Raw genomic sequence first — 21,951 nt, forward strand, 5'->3', positions numbered from 1 at the left:
ATTTTCAAATTTAGCCTCATTTAATCAATGGTAGTATAAACTTAAATACAAATACAAATTTTATTTTACCTTAATTTTTTTAAGCGTGTTAAAGCAAGTTGAACTACATTTAAATCAGGAATGTCCTGCAAAATTTTATGCTTAAAGTATTACCTACAGAATATATTATTTTTCAATTAAAGATGATGAGTTACATTACGTGAAAAAGCTACGGCTTTGTGTGTAAGATTGTACCATATATTATTCCTTCAAACGCTCTCCAAGAAAAAAGAATCACTGGAAATATAATTTTGAAATTGCCATGAATGAATAATTAGAAATGAAGAAAACAAGTCACTGGCACTCACAGGTAGCATGGAGAAATACATTTTGTTTCCTAGCACAGTAGTTATATATAAACTCATGTTCTATCAAAGATAGACAAGAAAGATGCCATACTTGAGGCAAAGTACCCATGTGATTCAAAGTTTATGCAAACTTTTTTCCTTTGTCAACCCTTAAGTATTCTTTGGAAGAAATGAAAATATTGAAATATCCTTGCCTTAGTGTGACCCTAAAAACACAAACTCTCTTTCCAATCTGTACATATAACTCAAAAGTTTGAGCTAGCATGAAATTTAATTTTCTCTGAGATTTAATGTAAAAACAATACTGCATTGGCTTTCTATGCTGTAGCTACTTTTGTAAAAAGGAGAATATATCAAACACTTGAGGTAACCTAGAAAGCATAGACATGAGCCTATCATAGACATTTTAAAAATGAGTATTTTAAATGGTTTTGCCAGTGCTTCTCTGAGAGCAAGTTCTTTAAACAGAACTTAACAAGTTTTACAATATTAAAACAAAAATACATCCCTCAAAAATAGCCCCTCAATGCGAAACCAAATTCCTGTATTAATATAAAAATAGATGACCATACATCTACAAAATTATATTCCTGAAAGAATGAGCATTTTCATCTGTGGTTCATCATTTCCTGACAATGTGTCTGCTTCAAAAATTAAAAGAAAGATAAAAATAAAACAAAAATGAACCCTGGTACTTGTAAAAGCTAAAGTAAAAAAGAAAGGGATGCACAGTTGACAAAGGCTCAGATGAGAGAATAAAACAAAAATGCTTTTCTTCAATGACTCAGACCAACTCTGCTTTCTCCAGAAAAGGTTCACAAACAAAGTCAACTGCCTGACACTTCTCTTTCCATTTCTTCTGTCCCATTGCAGAATGGAAAATCCCAACAGCATCTTTTTCCCAGTAGGCCTTGGATTGAGGCTGCACTCTGAATTCATGCTTCTAACACTGTGGTTTAGTACCATGGTGATTCCTTGCTCTTGTCTTGATGCTGTAGACCTAGAGAAGATGACAATGAAAACAAACAAAAATGTACATGGTTAACATAAAGTACTCAATGAATACTCTAATTTGGAGAATAGATACCAAAGCAATAATCCAAGCAAATGTAGGAAAACAACTAAGATGGGTAGAACAATCTATTCTGAAAGCAAATTCTACCCATGACTTTCAGAAAGCCAACCAACTCAGTATGCAGACAATCTCTATACTAAAATAGTGCTGTTTTTATAATATATATTCTTTGCTAATGTTTTCATTTCCTTAGAGTATGAGGAAATAAGTACAAAAATTTTAAATTTTAAATTGTGTCAAAAGGAGCGAATATTGGGAGAAAAAATACAGAGAGGGAGAGAGGGAGAGAGGAAAGGGAGAATGGAGAGACAGAGACAGAGACCAAGAATTACCCCCACAGAATTCTAAGTAACAGTTCACATATTACATAGACTAGCTGTATTTAGAAAATTCAGTATTTTCTGAATATCAAAAGGATGTCCCCCCAATATTTTCTCCTCAAGGAAGGGAGCTAGAACTATATTTATATGCAGAATCAGCAGGTTTTCCCCTTCCCCCCACTTTAAAAGAGGAAAGAGGAGGACAAAAGAGAAGGAGGGGAGAAAAGAGGACTGGGCTTTTATCAAGTCACTTGTTTGCTTTACTCAGTTTTAAATGATTTTGTGGTTAGAATAATTTGCAACCTGACATATTCTCTGTTGGGGCACTCTTATAATCTAAACCACCTTTTCTGACAATCTGCTGACTACATAAATATTTTTTTCATTATTAAAACGTCTCATCTTCTGTATGACTCACTATTTCCACACTTGAAGACTGCATCAATCTATAGAATGTCAGCACTGAAAGTCATGAATATTGCTGTAATCATCAAGTGGTTTGACTGTGCTTTCATTTTTGAAGAAAGGCCATCCCTATGGGTTTTGTTTCACTTTGTTTTTTTCATACAACTCCTTCAGAATCATGTTAGACTTTGCTATAGAGAAATACTGCATTACTTAAGATAACCTCAAATTCTCCAACCTGAACAACAGAAGTCATTCTCTCATTTCAAATTCGTCTCAAATTCGGTTTCCATGTCTGTGTACTACTCCAATGCAAACCTTTAAAAATAATTTCATTTGTGGCATGAAAAAGTATTTTTAATAGATCCTTATGATTTTCCTCTTTCTTGACAGTAAGAAAAAAAATTAAAACAGAGAGCTTGGGAAGTTGGCTCAGTGGTAGAGAGCTTGCCTTGCATGAATGAGGCCCTGTGTTCAATTCCTCAGCACCACATAAGCAGAAAAAGCTGGAAGTAGCACTGTGGCTCAAGTGGTAGAGCACTAGCCTTGAGCTGAAGAGCTGAAGGACAGTGCCCAGACCCAGAGTTCAGGCCTCACAACCAAGAACAAAATATATATATATATATATATATATATATATATATATATATATTAAAACAGGCATAAGTATGCACAACTTAAAAGAGAAATCACAATCAAAAGTCCTTACTCATGAATTCCAACAGAATGGTAGAGGTGTGTCTCATCTAGATTTTAAAAAAAAGTCGTTATGTTGAAAACGAACTTTACAATTACAACTTTGGTGGGGGGGGGGAAGGAGGATGGAGGGGCGGGGGGAGGATGGGAAGGGATGGGAAGGGGAACAAAGGAGGAGGCTACAATGCTTGATAAGAAATGTACTCATTATCTTGCCCATGTAATTGTAACTCCTCTGAACAGTATTTTCACAATTAAAAAAAAAAAATCAGTTAGGATACATCAGGACATTGAAGTGCCAGCCAATTAGTTCTCCCCAGAAACCAAGAGAAACAAAATGTATAAGCCCTCAGGCTTAAGTGGTCTACAAATATAAGGGATTTCACTTTTTTTTTTTTTTTTTTTGGCTAGGGCAGAACCCACTCACTCTGCTACAAGTTTTGTTCCTATTTAGGCTTCTTCTCTTCAACTCAAACTTACATGCAACTGGTTCATAACATTTCCTGAAGCTATTCCATTGGCTATATGAATCCACCCATGTTTCTTTTCTTTATATAAGCAGTTTAATTTTTATTACTTAGTGTGTGAGAAAAATAAATGATACTACCTACCACTGTCTTAGGGTTTTGAATATGGCAGGCACTGTGCTAAGACCTTTAGGTGAAATGATCTATGCAATGCTCCATGATATGCACTAATAATATACAGTTTATGGCTGAGAAGATGAAAATAAGAGGAAGTATGTAATTAATAAGTGGTGGATGAAACATGTTATGGCAGAATCTATAGTTTAACCATAGGTCATCTTAGCTTAGTCACAGCCTAAGTAAACATCCTGTCACAAATCAATTCACAGAAAAAAGCTAATTGAGTTATTTTTGGTATTCCTTTTTGCACTATTTAGAGACATCCACATGTAATAGAATTGATAACAAAATTAGCACAATTACTTTCGTGATTTTGTAAAACAACTATACCAATTTGACTTTTCTCCAGAGGTACAATAAATAATCACATATTATTCTGTTATACCATTGATACTGTCTTCATCTGAAGATAATATGCAATTATTTATTATTGATTATGTCATATCAAGTGGTATGTTTTTATATATATTTTTAATATAACTAACTCTCCACCAACACCATACTTTCCCAATGAGGACTTAAGAATTTTGAAAGGGATACTTGAAACACTTAGATTGAAATACTGGTAGTATGTAGGAGGACATCATTTATTGGCAATAACTCTCCAGATAGTTATAAAATGGTATCTTACTTCTGATTTTAGGAGGACATGGCTTCACAGATTTACATTTTTTGAAAGGCTTAATAGGTCATTACTGAAGGAAACACTACATGTACTCATTACCTTACTCATGTAACCGTAACCCCTCTGTACAGTTATCTTTACAACAAAAAACATATACTAAAAAAAAAAAAACAAAAAACAAACAGGAGAGAAGGTCAATTTGAGTACACCAAGAAGGAGCAGCATGTGAATAACTTTGGCATGAGCAGCATGTGAATACCTTTGGCATGTGAATAACTTTGTAGAAACACAGGTAGAGCCCCAGAGAGGATGGACAATTTAAGAATTGTATAAATGGGATTTTGTTATAAATGAAAAACAAAGGAAATTCCGATGGATTGAAAGAAGACTAATCAGAACAAAATGAGTCAAAATTGTTTATGTATATTTATAAATAATAAATTAGGCAACTTCAGAGCTACGTCATTTCTCACTGAAAACATGTCCTACTTCTAAGAAAGCCCAATCCCTTGACAGTATGATTGACCACAGATCTTTAAGTTGATATCCTTTCAATTATTTTTATTGCTGAAGATAAAAGAAATAACTATACAATGAGAAAAATATTGCTGATAAAAAGTGAAGAGAAATAGGAATATAAAGCCTGAAATGATATGTACACTACTTTATGACATAAAAAATTGAATAAATAAGAAGTTTTTATTTCATATATACTAAAGGTCTATAACTAACTTAGATTAGAATGCTTTCTATTATAGTTAATAACATGGTAAATTAGTTCTGTATTTAAAATTTTTTAAAAATATGTAGGATATTGTACCAAAATATTTGTCCTCCTTAGGGACATGCAAGAATCATTCTATTTTCTATAACTTTATAAAAATATTCTTATAGGTGATCATATAACTGAATTTGTTTGAGCCACGGGTAATCCAAGACAAGTCAGGAATTTCTACCATCCAGGTACTAACCAGGCCCTACCCTGCTTAGCTTCTGGTCTCAGAAGAGACTAGGCGATTCAGGGTGTTATAGCAGTAGACAAGTTGGGAATTTCTAAATAAGATCTAAGTACTACACCTTACACAAGAGCTGCTCATTTTGGAAACTAAAATTTTATTTCAAGTAAAAATCAAATAAAATGTATAAGCTCCATAAATATCTTTTTATTGTTCCCCAAACAACTTTTTCACAGTCTCACATCATTATAAAAAACCTACTAAACAAGATGAATAATATTTAGAAAGCAAAAATGTCTATGTAATAATCTCTTGTCAGCAGAAAACCTGCTGAATTCAGATCTACAAATACATACTGTTTTATTGACCTGAAAATTATTATACTGGCAATCAATTTGATCATGGAAAACCATTACTGCAGCTCAAATTTTGGAAGGCTTCAGAGCATTTGTTGTCCACTGTGTCAATTCTCCAAACATACATAATTTCAAGACACATATTCATACATGTACACTCATATTTTATGTTTGTTACTTGTGTGAGTGTTTAATTAATATTTATATATTGTTGAAACTCTATGAAAAAGCCATTGAACCCAACCATTTTGTACTATTAGAATTAACACATTTTTGGTAAATACGTGTGGACAGAAAGTTTATAATGTTCCTGCTTTTATTATTTATGATTATTATTATACATTTAAATATTGAACTGTTGTCATTTGCATTTGTTTTACTGTTCACAAAACACAGCATTCTCAGATTATGTCATTTCTCTTTCTGTGTTTTATTTTTGATCAATTTTCAATGTCTTTATAAAATAAGTAGGTATACATGACTACTTTTTCTTATGTATTGCAATTTTTCTGTCTGAGAATTTATCTTCAAATTTATTATGTGAATAGGTGATAAGTCTTCTTAATATCATGACAAATAAAATGCATTCTTCTTGTACTAGACCAAACATTAATTTATGATGACATTTCAATTACAATTACTCTCTTGTGATTACAACTCTTGCACACTCATATAATGATATAAGAAACTAGATATAGCAACATCTAACTAAAAGAATCATTCTTCTATCTACAGATATTTTCTTGAGGCACATTTAGAATTCTTATATTTTCACACAGTAGTACTGTCACAAATGAGCTGGAAACAGTCTGAACTTGTAAAAACATGTCTTTAAGCTCTTATTTAAAAGAGGAATCGAAATTTAAAGCCTAACAAACCTGATGTTTCTAGTAGACCATAATTTACCATGTGATTGTCAGAACCAAAGCACCTGCACACCTGAGGCAAACATTGCAGGTAACAAACCATTGATTGCCAGGAGTTTCCCACTACTCTTGTCTTCCCTGGCCCCCACAGCAAGTCTCTAGCATGTTTCCCTCTCAAAACCTTCCTCCTTCCCAAACCACAGCCTTTTCTATGCACAGAATCTTTAGCCTTTGCCAATAGTGACATCCACTTTCTCAGGCTGGTGCACCATCCATCCGGAAGGTAAACTGGATGACACAAAGGCATAAAGCTGAACCAGCCATTTAAAAAACTGAGCTTTTAGATAAACATAAAGTACAAACCACAGAACTGGGTGCTTTTTGATCCTGGAAACAATTTACCAGAGTCAAAAATGAACATTCAAGTGTTTGATTTCCTCTCCAATGATAGGATCTGGGGATCTGAGATCATGAGGCCACAATAAAGAATTTAGACAGTGCTTACTAATTCAGCAAACTCAAGTTCAAAAGCAGAGGGGCAAAGAATAAAGGAAGAAAGGAGTGGAGGAGAGTGAAACGAAATACTCTCTGTAATTTCTTCTACAGACTTTCTCCCAGAACTGTGAAGAACAAGACCAAGAACGGGTGGGGTGGAGGGGGGAGGGGAAGTTTGGATCACTTATTGTAACTGAAACCACAAGTTACAATACTCTCCAGAGATTCTAAGTATCCAGACATCTGTTGGATAACAAATGTGGCCAAACATGCATCTTTAAAGAGGTTTCTAGGTTATTCAGTGACAGCTTTACGATTCAGAAAATAGATAATCCAAATGAAGGAAGAGCTAATCTGCTTCCATTCTTGCCATGAAAGCATAATTAGGGATATAATATCCACACAGGAAACAAGGTAGCTAGAAGCATAAATCATTAGAAGCCTCCAAAATATTAAAAAAAATTCCTTCAGTGCTGCTAAAATATAAGCATGTTTTAATGTGCATTTGGTTTATATAATCAATCTCCATTAAGACAAAATATTATTAGAAATTATTCAGTAGGACTGAGACCCTAACAATGGTAACTCTTCACTCATTTCTATGAACACTAGCTTTGTCTGGAACTTTCCAGAAGAATCTGTTCAACCTAGCAAACATAAACAGGGTTCCAATGATAATGAGGATGCTAAGTAACACCTGATACAGCTCAAGCAAAGCTGGCATGAAAATAAGCTTTAAACACATGCCTGTGGTTTAAAAAAAAAAAATGAAAGCTAATCTCCAGTATATCAGGCATATTTTGCCTCTCATCAGTCCTTTGCAAGACTTTTGTTGGCTATCTTTGTTGCCAAAAATGCAGAACATGTTGGACACAGACAAATGTTTGTGAAACCTTATATTGTTGATAAATAGAACAATAAGGAAAATCTAGGCAGCCCTAACTTTCATCCTCTAACCAGAAGGGATAAAGAATATCTGTAAATTCCTCAGACCATATAGAAATCTTGTTCATAATCTATGTCATCTATTTTCAAAGCTAATGCAATGTTGTCTAGGACCAAATTCTGAAATAGTTTTTTTTTTCCATGCTGTTCTTTTAGATGTTTTCTTCTGCAAGATATGAGAAACAACGAAGAATTCCTGAAGAGATTATTTGCTGATACAGAATAACCCTGACCCTAGAAACATCTATTTCAATGTTTTGTGTGGTTCTCCAATGAGGGTTGCACAAGAATTCCCTGGGAAGAAATTTCAATGTCTACGACTTATCTTCTCCTAAAACATTTCCATTTCTTTTAGGAAGCCACAATATAGTTTGTTAAAGGTCACAACTTACAGCCTCAGCAAGTAGCCGGCAGAAGAAACAATCAAGAGGACTCTAAAACATAAAGAAATAATACAAAGATGGAATAGAAATTCTCTGATTTGACATGCTACCTACAACATATTGAAATATTCTGTACACAATACATTTGTAAAATTATTAAATTTAAAAACCACTTGTTTTTCTCGAGGACAGCCTAGACAATTTACTGAGACTCTCATCTCAAAATAATATCTTGGTACAACTCAGTGGTAGAAGGCATACCTAGCCTATGTGAGACCCTGGGTTCTCAATCCCTAGTACTGTCAAAAAACATTTTTTTAAATGTTTATGTTACCAAATTTTGCTGGAGAGTTTTTAGGAAACATTTTTTAAAATATGAGAGGTTATATAATTCATATAGTAATTGATACAAAAAAGGAATGTTGGAAAGTTGGTTGTAAAATAAATGCTGAGATGAATGGATGTACTAAAGTCATGTTTGAAAGATGAGCAGGAATTAGTGGAATTGTTTTGAGTTTAACTCAGAGACTAACCTTCTTGTTTTGTTCACAAATTTCCTTTGGTTCTTATGACTAAAAATGGTGACAGTTACAGAAGCATAGTTAGATTGAGTCTATTAGTTTTAGTATTTTATTTTTTATTTTTTGTCGGTCATGAGGCTTGAACTCTGGGCCTGGGCACTGTCCCTCAGCTCTTCAGCTCAAGGCTAGCACTCTACCACTTGAGCTACAACGCCACTTCCATTTTTCTGGTGGTTTATTGGAGATAAGAGTTTCACGGACTTTCCTGCCAAGGCTGACTTTGAACCACGATCCTCAGATCTCAGCTTCTTGAGTAGCTAGGATAACAGGCTTGAGCCACCGGCACCTGGCTTAGTTTTATTTTTCTTATTGATTTGGGCCAAATGTGACAGAAAAATTCAAAGTTTGCATATCAATTATTCACAATATCTCACACCTCAGTGTGAACTTTTCTGTTTAAAATGTACCATATTTTTTAAGAGTCTGAAATATTTCATTTTGTATCATTGATCATCACCTGGAAAACACAATCATGAATGGTTTTCATTGGAATCTCAGTATGGTCAGGTCAGGCAGCATCACCATTTGAATCTAAGGAAAGGATGGCCTGAGGAATTATGGGACTTTGTACAGCTAAAAAACATGATACAGATCCTAGAATCTTTTTGTGGGGTGGGGGGAGGATTCTGTATATTTTATACGCATTCCTGTCTTTTCAAATATTAAATTGCTACCCTAACCCTTATTTTTATGATCTCTTAAGTGACTGAGGAAAAGTTACTAGAGAAATTAATCACTTTCTCTTTGTAATATGATACAGTTCCATGGTAGAACACATCCCGAATTTAGTTTGGTCTCTCACATATTCACCAAAATTCATTCCCTCTCCTAATCTCTCTCTCTCTCTTTCTCTCTCTCTCTCTCATATAACGTGTTTGTCTTATTCTCTCTGCTATACACACATGCCCATACATAAGTATGTACATATTTTTATCTTCTAAATTTCTCTTTTCTTCTTCTGGTCTCCTCACACTCATATCATTTGCCCCCATACCAGAAGCCCTAGAAGGTACTTGACTAGATAAAATATATGATTTTCTCTACTTTCATCACACATTCACTCACATATTCCTCTCTTAAATTCAGTCTCCTAATCCTAGTTATGAATATTGTAACTAAGCTCTTTTATGCACATATCTTCATATGCTGCTAACTGTAGACATGTTCAGTAGACGCAAGTGGATAACACTGCTAAGGCAAAACTTGAGTACTTTTAATAGAAAATCACGTTCCAGATTTTTTAAAAGGCTATACAATTCTTTAATTTTCTACCAGAAATAGAGATGTCAGACATAGAATTTCCCTTTAACTAAGATATCCTTTCCAAGGATTCAAATTTCGAATTCACTCTTATTTGTCATCTTATACAAATTCATTCAAAAACATTCATAATCCTCTTCCAAAGGCTCCTGAACTTTTCCTATTCAAGTTGATGAGGATGTGTGAGCAAATTTCTTGGCTTTGGAAACTATGGCACTATAGAATCTATGGAAGAAGTCCCAGAGAAGAGCGTGGGCATGATGTCTTCATGGCTCTGAGAGAACAAGGGCATTTCTTTAAGGACCTGCAGAATCCAGCCATGGGTGCATGAAACTGACAGCAGTGCTCTGGAATGCATTGCTCCCCTCTGATTCACCATCCACTTACTTTTCATGCCGACCTCACTATCTGGCAGGAATCTCCTAGCATTTTGCATGCATCTCAAAGATGGTTTCCATTACCCTTCTAGTCACGAAATTGTCATTCTGGACATGTGCCCGATACAACTAACACCATACAAAGACTGTGTAAATATTTTAACATATCTTTGATGGTTTTTTCCTCTCCTCTCAGTGGAAAATAGAGCTGTGACCTATGCCAAAAGAGAAAAATAAAGCTTTGTAGGAAGTGTGAAGCAATCATCTGTTGATTACTAGGCTCTTTATTGTTACCAAATCATAATAAACTCAACAATAACAACAAAAAGAAAGTGTTTCCATTAGCTCATAAGCTTTTCCTCTACCATTGTTTTTAATCTGCAAATATTGCCTTGTGACCTTCTAAGTAAATTCAGTAAAATAGCATACTCTATGAAAGTATGCAAAAATCTCCACATCTTTAGTGAATAGCATTATTGTCACTGGAAAACTCTATATAGTTTGCCTAGTGCTGGGTTTCATAAAGAAATATCATTTATGGAGGAGTATTTTAAAAATTGTATCTATTGACTGACATCATATGCACCTCTCCTATCTTAGTACTATTAAAGAAAGTTTCTTAATTTTTTAATCATTTATAAAAATTGCTTATATTGTCAAGAAGGCTCAATTAATTGCTAATCTCTCAGAATTTAGATGGCTAATTTTTGTTCCATGGGAAGAGTTGAAGTGGAAGTGGACATCTGAAATAGTTCTTCCTTTGATGATGCTCTCTTCTCTGAGGGAAAAAATATCATATGCTTTGATGTTTTAACATTAATTACAGTATCCTGTTAATTATTATTATGCTTCTCTAATGTGATTATTTGCTGCTATAGTATCAGATATTTTTTGTATCTCCTATATCTCATAAAATAAAGATATGTACATTGTTGTCAATGATTTCACTGCAAAGCCTCCTTACAGTAATGACCATTATGATCTTAACCAGTGGTTCAGCCTGTTTCCAAATGAACATTATACATTACCTAGCAAATTGTGGGAGGTACTTCATATTGGAATCCAGGCTTTGCCTATGCTAAACACGTGCTCCACTAAACTACAATTTTGAGCATTAATATTAATTTTTGTCATTTGTAAATGAAGTTCCTTTCCCAAAATATGAACTATAAAGTTCAGATTAAACTACATAAAACTCCTATAAATTTTAAACTTTGATTTAAAAGACGCAAAGTATCTATGAAAAGAAATGAATAGATAAGAATATTTGTGTACTTCCAACTTCCTTGGTGGTATCCTTGCTCCCTTCCTAACAGCAACATTTAAGTCAGCAGGTTTCCAGGTTTGATGAAAGAGTAATTTTAGTTACAGTTCAGAGTGAGGCAAAGTGACATTAAAAGTCTCTTCAGAAATAATCTATTTTATACGTCAACATCCAACAAAGTTCTAGAAACCTAGCCTCCTGTTTTTATGGAAAATTTCACAACCTTCATTTCACAAGCAATGTGTGGATCTAATAACTATGGTAGTTTTGTTTTTCTCTGCCTGGCAAAAACCAATGTTCTGTGATGCACAATCTTGATTTTTACTTGATATCTGACAATATTTTGGTTAGGGAGAGATGAACTAGATGATTTGTACTTTCTATCTATCATCATAGTTCAAGGAAAGCTCATCTAATGATTCCCTCGTTGAATTTACTTGCACACATTTATGGCTAACACTCCTAAAATATGTTTTGGAGAAGCCAGAACAACATCAACATGGTTTTATTCCTTGTTAGCACCAGATTTCATGAACCTTGAGATAGTACAGAATGTTTGGTTTTGAGTTTTAATTTTAGGTTACCTAAATATGTCAGTAAAAATAATACATATAGCACATATCTAAGTTGTTTATGTAAATTCTAAGCTACACTAGTGTGACATTCCTCACAAAAAAATTAAATCCATGACAAAACTGTAGTGAAGATAGCATGAGGTTTCCTAAAATAAATCTGTGGCTCTACTGATGAATACAATTTCAAGCTATGACCAGCGTGAGTTTATAGAGATGTCCCATCACAAAGCATGATTCTTTTACTTTGATAAAATTAAAATGCAGTGAATGAAGTGAAAGTTACAAAGTCACCCTTGTGGTTAAGTCAAAGGTATCATTAACAAATCTCTGTGTAAAAATTAATTTGAATGGATCAAGAAATATGAGGGTGTATGCCTTATATTAGTGAAGCTACATGAGATTATAACAGGAAGGCAGAATAACAATATTTCAATACAATGCATTGAACGTCTATGACCAGTGAAAGGTGAATAGCACATCAGCATTTACTTAATGTCATCACCAAAAGCTTTGAGCAGAAAAGGATGCATATTATCATATTCATAAGTCTGTAACACTGGCACAGCTGTAAACATTTGCATTTAGATGTCTTATTCCTAACACACAAAGGATCCATACAATATTCTAAGGATTCTTGAAGCTAGATATTCCCTCATGAGGCTTGAACTCTGAGCCTGGATGCTGTCCCTCAGCTCTTCAGCACCACTTTAGCCATAACACCACTTCCTGTTTTCTGGTAGCTTATTGGAGCTGCCTGGGCTGGCTTTGAAAGGGGATCCTCAGAGCTCAGCTTCCTGAGTGGCTGGGATTACGGTCGTGAGCCACCAGCGCCTGGCCCCCTTCCTTCTCTTACCATTATACATTTATGGCAGGCCCACCTAAACTTCTTAAACTCCAGAGCTGAAAGTTACAAATCAAAGTTTAAAACGGTGTCTTTTGTTATGAAAAAAAGCTAAATGAGCCAAAAAGCATTCTATAAGAAGCTAGTAAATATGCTAAAGACAAAATGTGCTCGTAAGAAAAACCATAGTGGAAAAAATCTCCTATTAAACAAATTTAACATGTAAAAAAGCTTTTTAAATGTTAAAGCAGATGGTACTTTCTAAGGGAAGTATATATTAGGCAATGCTGTCAAATTTATTTGACAATAGATCTTTCTATTTATTCAATTAATCTCACATTCTGGAATTACTGTTCCCATGGGACTCATAGAAGCCAGTTAATAATAAAGGGAAGTAGTGTAAGCTGATATCTGTGACAAAAGACTTTTGGGAATGTGGGTGGTTTTTCAAGGAGATACAGGTGACTTAGAATCATATCAACACACTAATTGTAAGTTAACTATTCACAAAGTCTGTTCAAGAAACAGAAGTTCATGTCAGTAAAGTAGGCATGACCAATAAACCCTGCCAAACACGGCTAGTCCCATAAGGCACTCTTGATTCAAACTTCACAAAAGCATCATGTATACTTCCTTAACAGTTAGGATTTCCTAACATTTTGTGCCAAAGGAACAAGTAAAAAATACTTCATTCATCATTATTAACCATTGTGTCATTATCATTTACCTAATTTTTTTCTATGAATACAAAAGGAGTTTCTACTCCAGTAATTATTTAAAGGAGGACAAGTCTTGGTTCAAATCTAAGGTTAGGTTATAATGCTATATAAGCTATATAGTTATAGAGATAGATAGATAGAGATTATATACATAGATTATATACATAGGTTGGTAGGTACGTAGATAGATAGGTAGGTAGGTAGGTAGATAGATAGATAGAAATGGATCAACTTGGAAATCTAATTTGCATATATGTATGTAAATAAATAATTATGGAGAACTGGATATGTAGATAGGTAGATTTTCCTTGGATAATTCCTTATATAGTGTCTGTTCAATAAAAATTAATTCATGGGTGAATAAGTATAACAAATATTTTGGGGAATAGTGGTTCAAGCCTGTAATCTAGTTCCACCTCAACCGAGGAGTCACATGGTAGCTTGTGCCTATTGGTTGGGAGCCATGTCATGTGCCTGTCATCTCCCATGACATGGGGAAACACAAATAGGAAGATAGTAGTTGAATGCAGCCTAAAATTAGAGCCTACCTAGTAAATAACTAACATGAAAAGGTGCTGCAGACCTGACTAAAAATATACTTTAAAATACACCCAAGTGGATCCTCTTAAGATTATCCTACAACAAAAACACACTTTTGAGAGGTAAGAATAAGGCTTTTCATCCTGACAACAAGCTGGCAATCTGAATAATGAGTGAATCAAACTCACTCTGCAGTTCATAGATATTAGTCCAAAGATGACAGATAATTAAAAATGGAGAGCAATAAGTAGCATGTACACTTCTTTTAATGATAGAATACAGAAAGAGAAAACACCCTTTTCCTGCTGAAAGCAGTTACTCAGGCCCCACAGGTACCATGGATGTGAAGCTGATGATACTGTCCCAGATTGGCCATCCACAAAGGAGATGACTAAAGTGAGATTTCTTTTTTTGGGGGGGGGGGGGGGGGTCCGGTCGTGGGGCCTGAACTCTGGGCCTGAGTGCTATCCCTCAGCTCTTCAGCTCAAGGCTAGCACTCTACCACTGGAGCCACAGCACCACTTCCGGCTTTTTCTTTTTGTTTATGTGGTGCTGAGGAATCGAACCCAGGGCCTCAGGCATGCAAGGCAAGCGCTCTACCACTGAGCCACCTTCCCAGCCCCTAAAGTGAGATTTCAATAATATCTGACTACAGGCATGAATGACTCAAGAGTTGCTTCATTTGGATGTGACAAAGGAAGAAAGTCTGTGTTTACTAGACCCAGAACACGCATAGCCTAGAAATCAAGACCCACTCCCTGATACAGTCTTGGTCTACCACACGTGGAAATATTTTGGAAAAGCAGAGACTCAAAAGGAAGATGAAAACTCAGTAGAGAAGACCTGACAAAATAAGAAAGTTCCACTCATAAGTGTGAATGGAGCATGATACCAAACATTTGACCATCTAGAGTGCTCTGTTATGAATCAACAACACTCAGGGATCATTTACACTGCAAATTTAAAAACTGAACAAGTATCTTTAATAGTGTGTTTTATGTCACAAAGTATGTTAAGTAAAGAACTTGGGATTTAAGTTGAAATGGGTAACACTGGAATGTAGACTCTGGGAATATAACCACTTCAAAAATATATTTATATATGTATATATTGTATGTATATATACACGAGTATATATACATATATACAGGTATATATATTGAATATTGTATATTGTCTGATACTTTCATTTCATAAACTCTGAATTATTACTACTACTATTACTATATCTCCCATCTGGTCCAAGATTTAAGCTCAAGCATTTAATACTATCACCTTCAGGACTAGTGAATTCCATAGAGCTGAATACACTGAAGAAGTGTATTCCTTACCATCTTTTAAAAATCTATTGTAAATAAATTTTATAGTAGTCTTTTAACTCTTGCTTTATTTAAAGAGAGGTATTTGGGAGGAAAGAAAGTTAAGGATATCAAGGTTAGGAAAGACCCAAGAAGAGAAGAGAAAGAAAGAAAAAAACACATTCTTTTAAAATATGTTTCCTTATCCTTTTTTCAAAGGACTAAACTATAGATGACATTCCAGAAAGTACTTTGTTTAAAACTCATGAGTGAGGTCTAATAAGATAAAAACAACATAAAACTTACTGAGGCATACAAATTCTCCTGGGCATTGTACAAGGTATTGAGCACAAAGATATAGGAGATATAAGGAATGCCTTTACTTGTTTATAAACATATGGAACCAGAGATTCAGTTCAAAGGAACCTATCTCCAATCTCAAAGATAGGAGAAAAGTCCTGAGACTTTCCTCAGTCATAAGCTAGTTATACCAGTTTTCACAAGAATGCAAATATTGCAAAATGACTAGCATCTACAAAACAAAGCTTAACTTACCCTATACAAGAGGGAAAGCTATTTCAAAATGAATTTAAGCAAAACATGGCATCGTTTCTTATTTCTTAACCATTTTCTTCTTTTGATAGAAAGAAGGGCAGCTGCCAGCTCACCTGTGTCAAACCCCACACTTGGTACAATGTCCACTGTTCCATGAAAGGCTCCAGCCCACGCTGAGGTAGCAGTGGTGACTGTGGTCGCATCTGTCTTTGTGATGTCACACTGGGGAGCAGGAATCCTGGCCGCACGAACTGATGGCATTAGCAGGGGCCCATAGGATGGATCCAGAGCAGAGCCAGCTGCAGGGTGATGGTGGTGGTGGTGGTGATGGTGGTGGCGGCGGTGGTGCATGTGCGCATGCGGGTGGTGCCGCATGTATACATCATGCATGTGGCTGTATGACGGGCTCACCTGAGATGCCAAAGGATAGTGCCAGGACTCAGACGTGGGAGGGGGAGGGGCTGGGCCAGTCTGATGCAGGCTATGGCCTGGCCAGGGGCTGGGGTCAGCTGCAGTAAAGGTGCCAGGGGGTGCGGTGACCTGGAAGTCAGGATGAACACCCCCCAAACAGGGTGCCGGTGGGGGCTGGTAAGAGCTGGTCCAAAAAGAAGTTGGGAAACTACTCCTCTGGCTTGAGAGAGCTGAGCTGTCTGAGAAGACAGAAAACACATTATTTATGTAAGATTCAGTTCTGGGGCAGACTTGTCTTTACTTGCCTGAACATGTTTTATAAGCAGGTGCATTAGCATGCACTCTTTCTTTCTCCGCTTGGGGTAAACTGATACATTAACCTCTGGGCTTCCATGCTAGCATAGTAGTCAAAATTCCAAGAGCTGAATTCTCCCTTTCCTCCCCTTCCTAACATCCACTCCACATTTGATCATTCAGCCTGTGCTGTCCTGGGTTTGTAATTTGAGAACTGAAGAGTTTTGCCGCCTCATGGGAGTCACATGGGCCTTAAGCCTGAAAGATGACATAGCTGCACATTTCTCCAATAAAGAATGGTTATGCCAAAGGTGAGCTGTGTGTTGATTGGGAATAATTTTATCCACCCTGGTTAAGCAAAAATAGTTTTTAGGCTCTCTCTGCTCTTTTCTAGCTCTTTCTCAGCTCTTTCCTTCTCTTCTCTCTCCCAGCTCTCTTCTCTTTCCTAGCTTGCTCTTTCCCACTTCTTTCCCAGATGCTCTCTTTTCTAGCTCTTTTCTCCCTTTTCTAGGTCTTTTCTTTCTCTTTCCCAGCTCTCTCTCTTTCCCGGCTCTCCCAGCTCTCTTTCCCAGGCCTTTCCCTTCGAAAAAAACAAAAAAGATTAATAAAAAAAATAGTTTTTAGTCAAATATTTCCAATGCCAATAGTAACAAATAGCATCAAGATCATCTTTAATTGTGCTCACCAATTTATTTACCACTAACATTGTATGTCATTTCATTTTTCTCCTGGGGAAACCTATCGGTCTACGAACTCAGAATAACAGTGGTTAACATGATGAGAATCACCACATTTTCAACTCCAGGTCAGGGACTTTTCACAGATGATCTCAGTCAAGAATCCCACCAATGTCAAGAGGGAGTTATTTTATCCAATCCATTTTAGTGATAAGGAAATAGTTTAAGAGAAACAGTTTAAGGAAGACTGGTAAGAACAATCCAAATAGCCTCTCTCAATGATCAAAAGACTTCATAACTACCAGAGGGTACAATTAAAAATGTACCCTGAACCTCTGGAATTTATGACAATTCTGTGGAAATAATATTGTAAGGAGATTCCAGTATAGCATATGGGTTTGGAAGCTTATAGGTTTAGAGGTTATGAGGAGTTGGAAATAACAAATTATAGTTATAAGGAAGGAACAGGAAGAATTCTCTGCAACTCCATCAGTCCTATCAACTTAATATCCTCATCATCACATGTATGGGTAACCTACTATGTGACAAACATAGGGTCAGGGATGCCTAGACATCATTTTTATTTAGAGGAGGGCAGATAAAGTGTGGTCAAGTAGAAGGCAGAGATAAAGAACCTGGGAACAGCCTAACAAAGTGATAATTGTTAAAGCTGAAAGGTTCCATAGTAGGTAATCCTGTAAAGGAGGAGGAGAGAGTTACATATGTACACACATGTAAATATAAATATGTGTGCAGACACACAGTACTCACACAGGCCTACATACAGTAGTGAGAGCAGCACATCATTTAAAGACTAAAATTTGTTCATTAGGAAGTAAGTGACCAAAAAGTAAAGTCTATAAGACTGTAGGGCTTCAAAGGCCTCAGAAGAGTGTGATCTTTCTGTCCAGAGTACTGAATATAATTCTATTCCCTGAGGGGAATCTTCAAAGGATTTTAATCTAGTTAGTGTAGAGTAAGATCCACATATGTTCACCTGTAGTGACCATGTCTCTAATCTCTTGTCTCTAGTTTTGTGTAGGTGGCCAAAAATTAATCACGCCAGCTCACACCTTATGGACTACAAGTGGACATAATGATTCTTTTGCCTCTTTCCCCAAACCCCACTTCTCCAAAAAAAGTTTAGTGCTGAAATGCATTACACTCAAATTATTGTTTTTCAGTCAGAGTCTAGTATTCTGTTGAGTGCCTTATTGATTGTTCCTTGTTATAGCTGAACATAGCCACTAAAGGTATTAGTAATACATGTATTTTCACATTGATTCCATATTAAAAAAAAAACCTTGCTAGGTCTTCTCACTGAATCAAGGATATTCTAGGAGTGATCTGAATTAGGAATACTCAAAAGCTTAACATTATCATTTCACTTCATAAATTTCTAAGAGACAGTTTTCCTGCCATAGGGAAAAGCATAAATAACTTAAATCAACCACCAAATATATCATGAAACTAGTATAACTAGGCTGTCACTGTGCTGTCATATTCTCTAATTTTCATACAAGTTGTGGCACTAGTAATACAACTAATATCACCATCATTCTCTTTATTTGTTCCATGAATAAATAAATTGACAGTAAAATTTAGAGTAAAACTGTAGCTCTCAAATCATTTGCAGAAACAGGAAAAAATGGTGTTAAGGAGGCATTAGATAAGACTATCTACTCATCAAATCTTCAGACATTTCCAGAAAGCTATCAATAGATTGTGCTTCAACTCAATCTCAAATATGTTGTTCTCTTACTTGAAGCAAATATGTTTTCTTTAATCATTGCCTCCTGTGGGCATATGAAAAATGCTGCTAATGAAAAGGAAAATTGCAAATCTTGTGGAAAAACAATTCAGTTTGTCTTAGGCAATGGAATTTGTAGAACATTTTTGTTACACTAATAATGAAAATCATCATGATTAAGACATAAAGCCCACATTAAGTTCATGGAGGGTTCTCTGAATCACACACCACAGCTTGGCCACCACCAATTTATCACTTTGCCATCACAAATTTCATCTTTGGGACCAAGTCTTCATTCTGCTCATAACTTCCCTCTCCTGGTACAACCAGAATTCCATTATAAAACCTACTGAACTCCAGACCACAAATATGTGCCTGAGACAGAGTTCCCTTTATTCACCAACACCCCTCCCCCCAGCTTCAAAATGTCAAAAGTAGAGAGAATATTCCATTTTTTCTGAGTGTTTATGTTTCATCTCTTCTAGTTTGTATGTACATAGAACCAGTCATATACATTTGTTATAATTTGAGACCTTCACACACAAATATATATTGAACAAATTCCTTCCCCAAACAATCTAATCCTATTTATGAATTATCATGTTGCAGAGAATGAACACATCATCATTGAAAGTAGAAATCTATTTTTCAAAGATTGAACAATAACACTTGACAATCCTGGAGGGAAAAAAATAAAATTAAAAGCAACTTAATATTTTCCCAGCTGGCATAAGCCATTACTATAAATTCTCCAGAGATCTATACATGCCTTTACCAAAAACACTGTTGCACTTTACAGATAAGTGAAACAATACTGAGTGGAAAATAATTATGCAGAAATCTATACTCCAGAATCACTACTTGGTATCTTGCTTATTTAAAAGAAAATTCCTTACACAACAAAACAGATGACATGTTTTGCTTCATGCTGGAGAAGCAGTGTGCTTATTTCATATGTATGTAAATTTTTTCATTATGTGACTCTGCTTACGGGTACTTAATCACAGCCACATTGTTGAATATAAAAACATATGAAAAATTGTACTAGCTATTTCCATGCAATACTACTTTTTCAGGTTGGTGGAAGGAAACCCAAACTCTCTATGGTAATTTTGGGTTCACTACTATTCAAGATTTGGGTCACGATAATATTTCAATGATATTAGCTCTGATAGTCAAACATATATGTAGAGCCTAAATATAATTTGGTTCAGTTCCCATTTGAGATTTACAATGATTACACACTCAGAAGCACACATATACACAAATCTACACACATTTATTGCTAAATGAAAAAGACAATGGAAAAAAAGTATTTTCCAGGACGAGCTATCGAGAGAATGCTAAACAATATCACTAAGTAACTTTAGACCAGAAATGTATGCAAGAAAAATGGAGTTTAACATAAGATATCAAATACCTCTTTCAATTTGGGATGCTTTTCATATTAACCTTATATATTTCTTTTTTAAAACTGAAGAGAGAATACTTTGAGGAAGAAAAAAATCAAAATCTAAATTATTTTAAAATATTTAATTTTGAAAACAAAGAAAATTAAAAAGGGAACATGCAACTCTTGAACTCATCATCTTCATAACCTTTGTATTAAATATGGATGAAAAATACTTTGCATTTAAAGATAACCTTTACATAAAAGATCTCATTAAAGAAAACATCCTCAACACAATTCTTGATACAATTTAAGTTCCATTCTCTTATTCTGCTTTCCAGTAAAACGAACTATTGGATCAGAAGTCAAATGAAATCTCTGTTCCATTATCGATCATTCAAAACGTATGTGTGATTTGTACATCAAAAGATGGCCTCTGGTTATTTTATTGTAGAGTTGCTCAAAATAGGTCTTGTGACTCCCCAAGGAGAGATTTAGAGTAGTGTGGGCTGCCCAGACCCCCGGAGGGCACTGGGATGACTTCAGTGGGACCTCACTTTCACATGTTCTTCCTAAACTTCCTGAAATCGAGTCTTCCAGTGCCTCCTGGAATTCTCGCTCAGCTCTGTTGTTCCCAGTTAGCCAGCTTATCAGCATGCATCTCCTCCTACAGGCTGGTGAAGTTTAGTATTCATTTGCGGGGGTCTTCCCCTTATAACTGAGATGCTACAAGCAGATTACAGCCGCCGACCAATAGATAATTAGCTTTGAAACTACAAGAAAAAAATTTCCAGTGATTTTACCAATATGCAGAATTTTTAAATCTCTGACCTATTTTGGTATGCCTTGATAACTAACACTATCTTTTACACACACTCACACACACACACACACACACACACACACACACACACTTTCAGGAAAAACAGATGCATAGTGTAAGGTGACAAGCACATTTTCTTAACTGAAAAGCTCTATTTACCACTCATTAAAATGTATAGTAAAATTAGCGATAACTGATAAGAGGTTCTACCAATGAGCACAAAAAAATATTTCCTCTCAGTGCTGGGTGACAGTTGCAACACCTATAATTCTAGCTACTCTAAAAGCTGTGATATAGAGGTTCATAGTTTGAAGCCAGCCTAGAGAGAAAATCTGTGGAACTAGACTGAATCTCCAATTAACTAACAAAAAGCTTACTGGATACATGGCCCAAGTGGTAGTGTACTAGCTGAGCAAGCAAACTTAAGCAAGCAGGTAGCCCTGAGTTCAAATTTTGGTACTGATAATGTCCATAGCTCAT

At 35.4% G+C, this 21,951-nt stretch overlaps 1 protein-coding gene across 1 annotated transcript in view; it reads right to left on the reverse strand.

Annotated features, from left to right (window-relative positions):
• Vgll3 (vestigial-like family member 3) overlaps nt 1–21,951 on the reverse strand; it is a 135,382-nt gene that overhangs the window by 98,358 nt on the left and 15,073 nt on the right. The window contains exon 3 of the mRNA XM_013024073.1: nt 16,240–16,776. Coding sequence (XP_012879527.1) covers nt 16,240–16,776 — 537 coding nt within the window. The remainder of the gene's footprint in view (nt 1–16,239; nt 16,777–21,951) is intronic.

The sequence above is a fragment of the Dipodomys ordii genome, unplaced genomic scaffold (assembly GCF_000151885.1).
Source record: "Dipodomys ordii isolate 6190 unplaced genomic scaffold, Dord_2.0 Scaffold73, whole genome shotgun sequence".
Lineage (NCBI taxonomy): Eukaryota > Metazoa > Chordata > Mammalia > Rodentia > Heteromyidae > Dipodomys > Dipodomys ordii.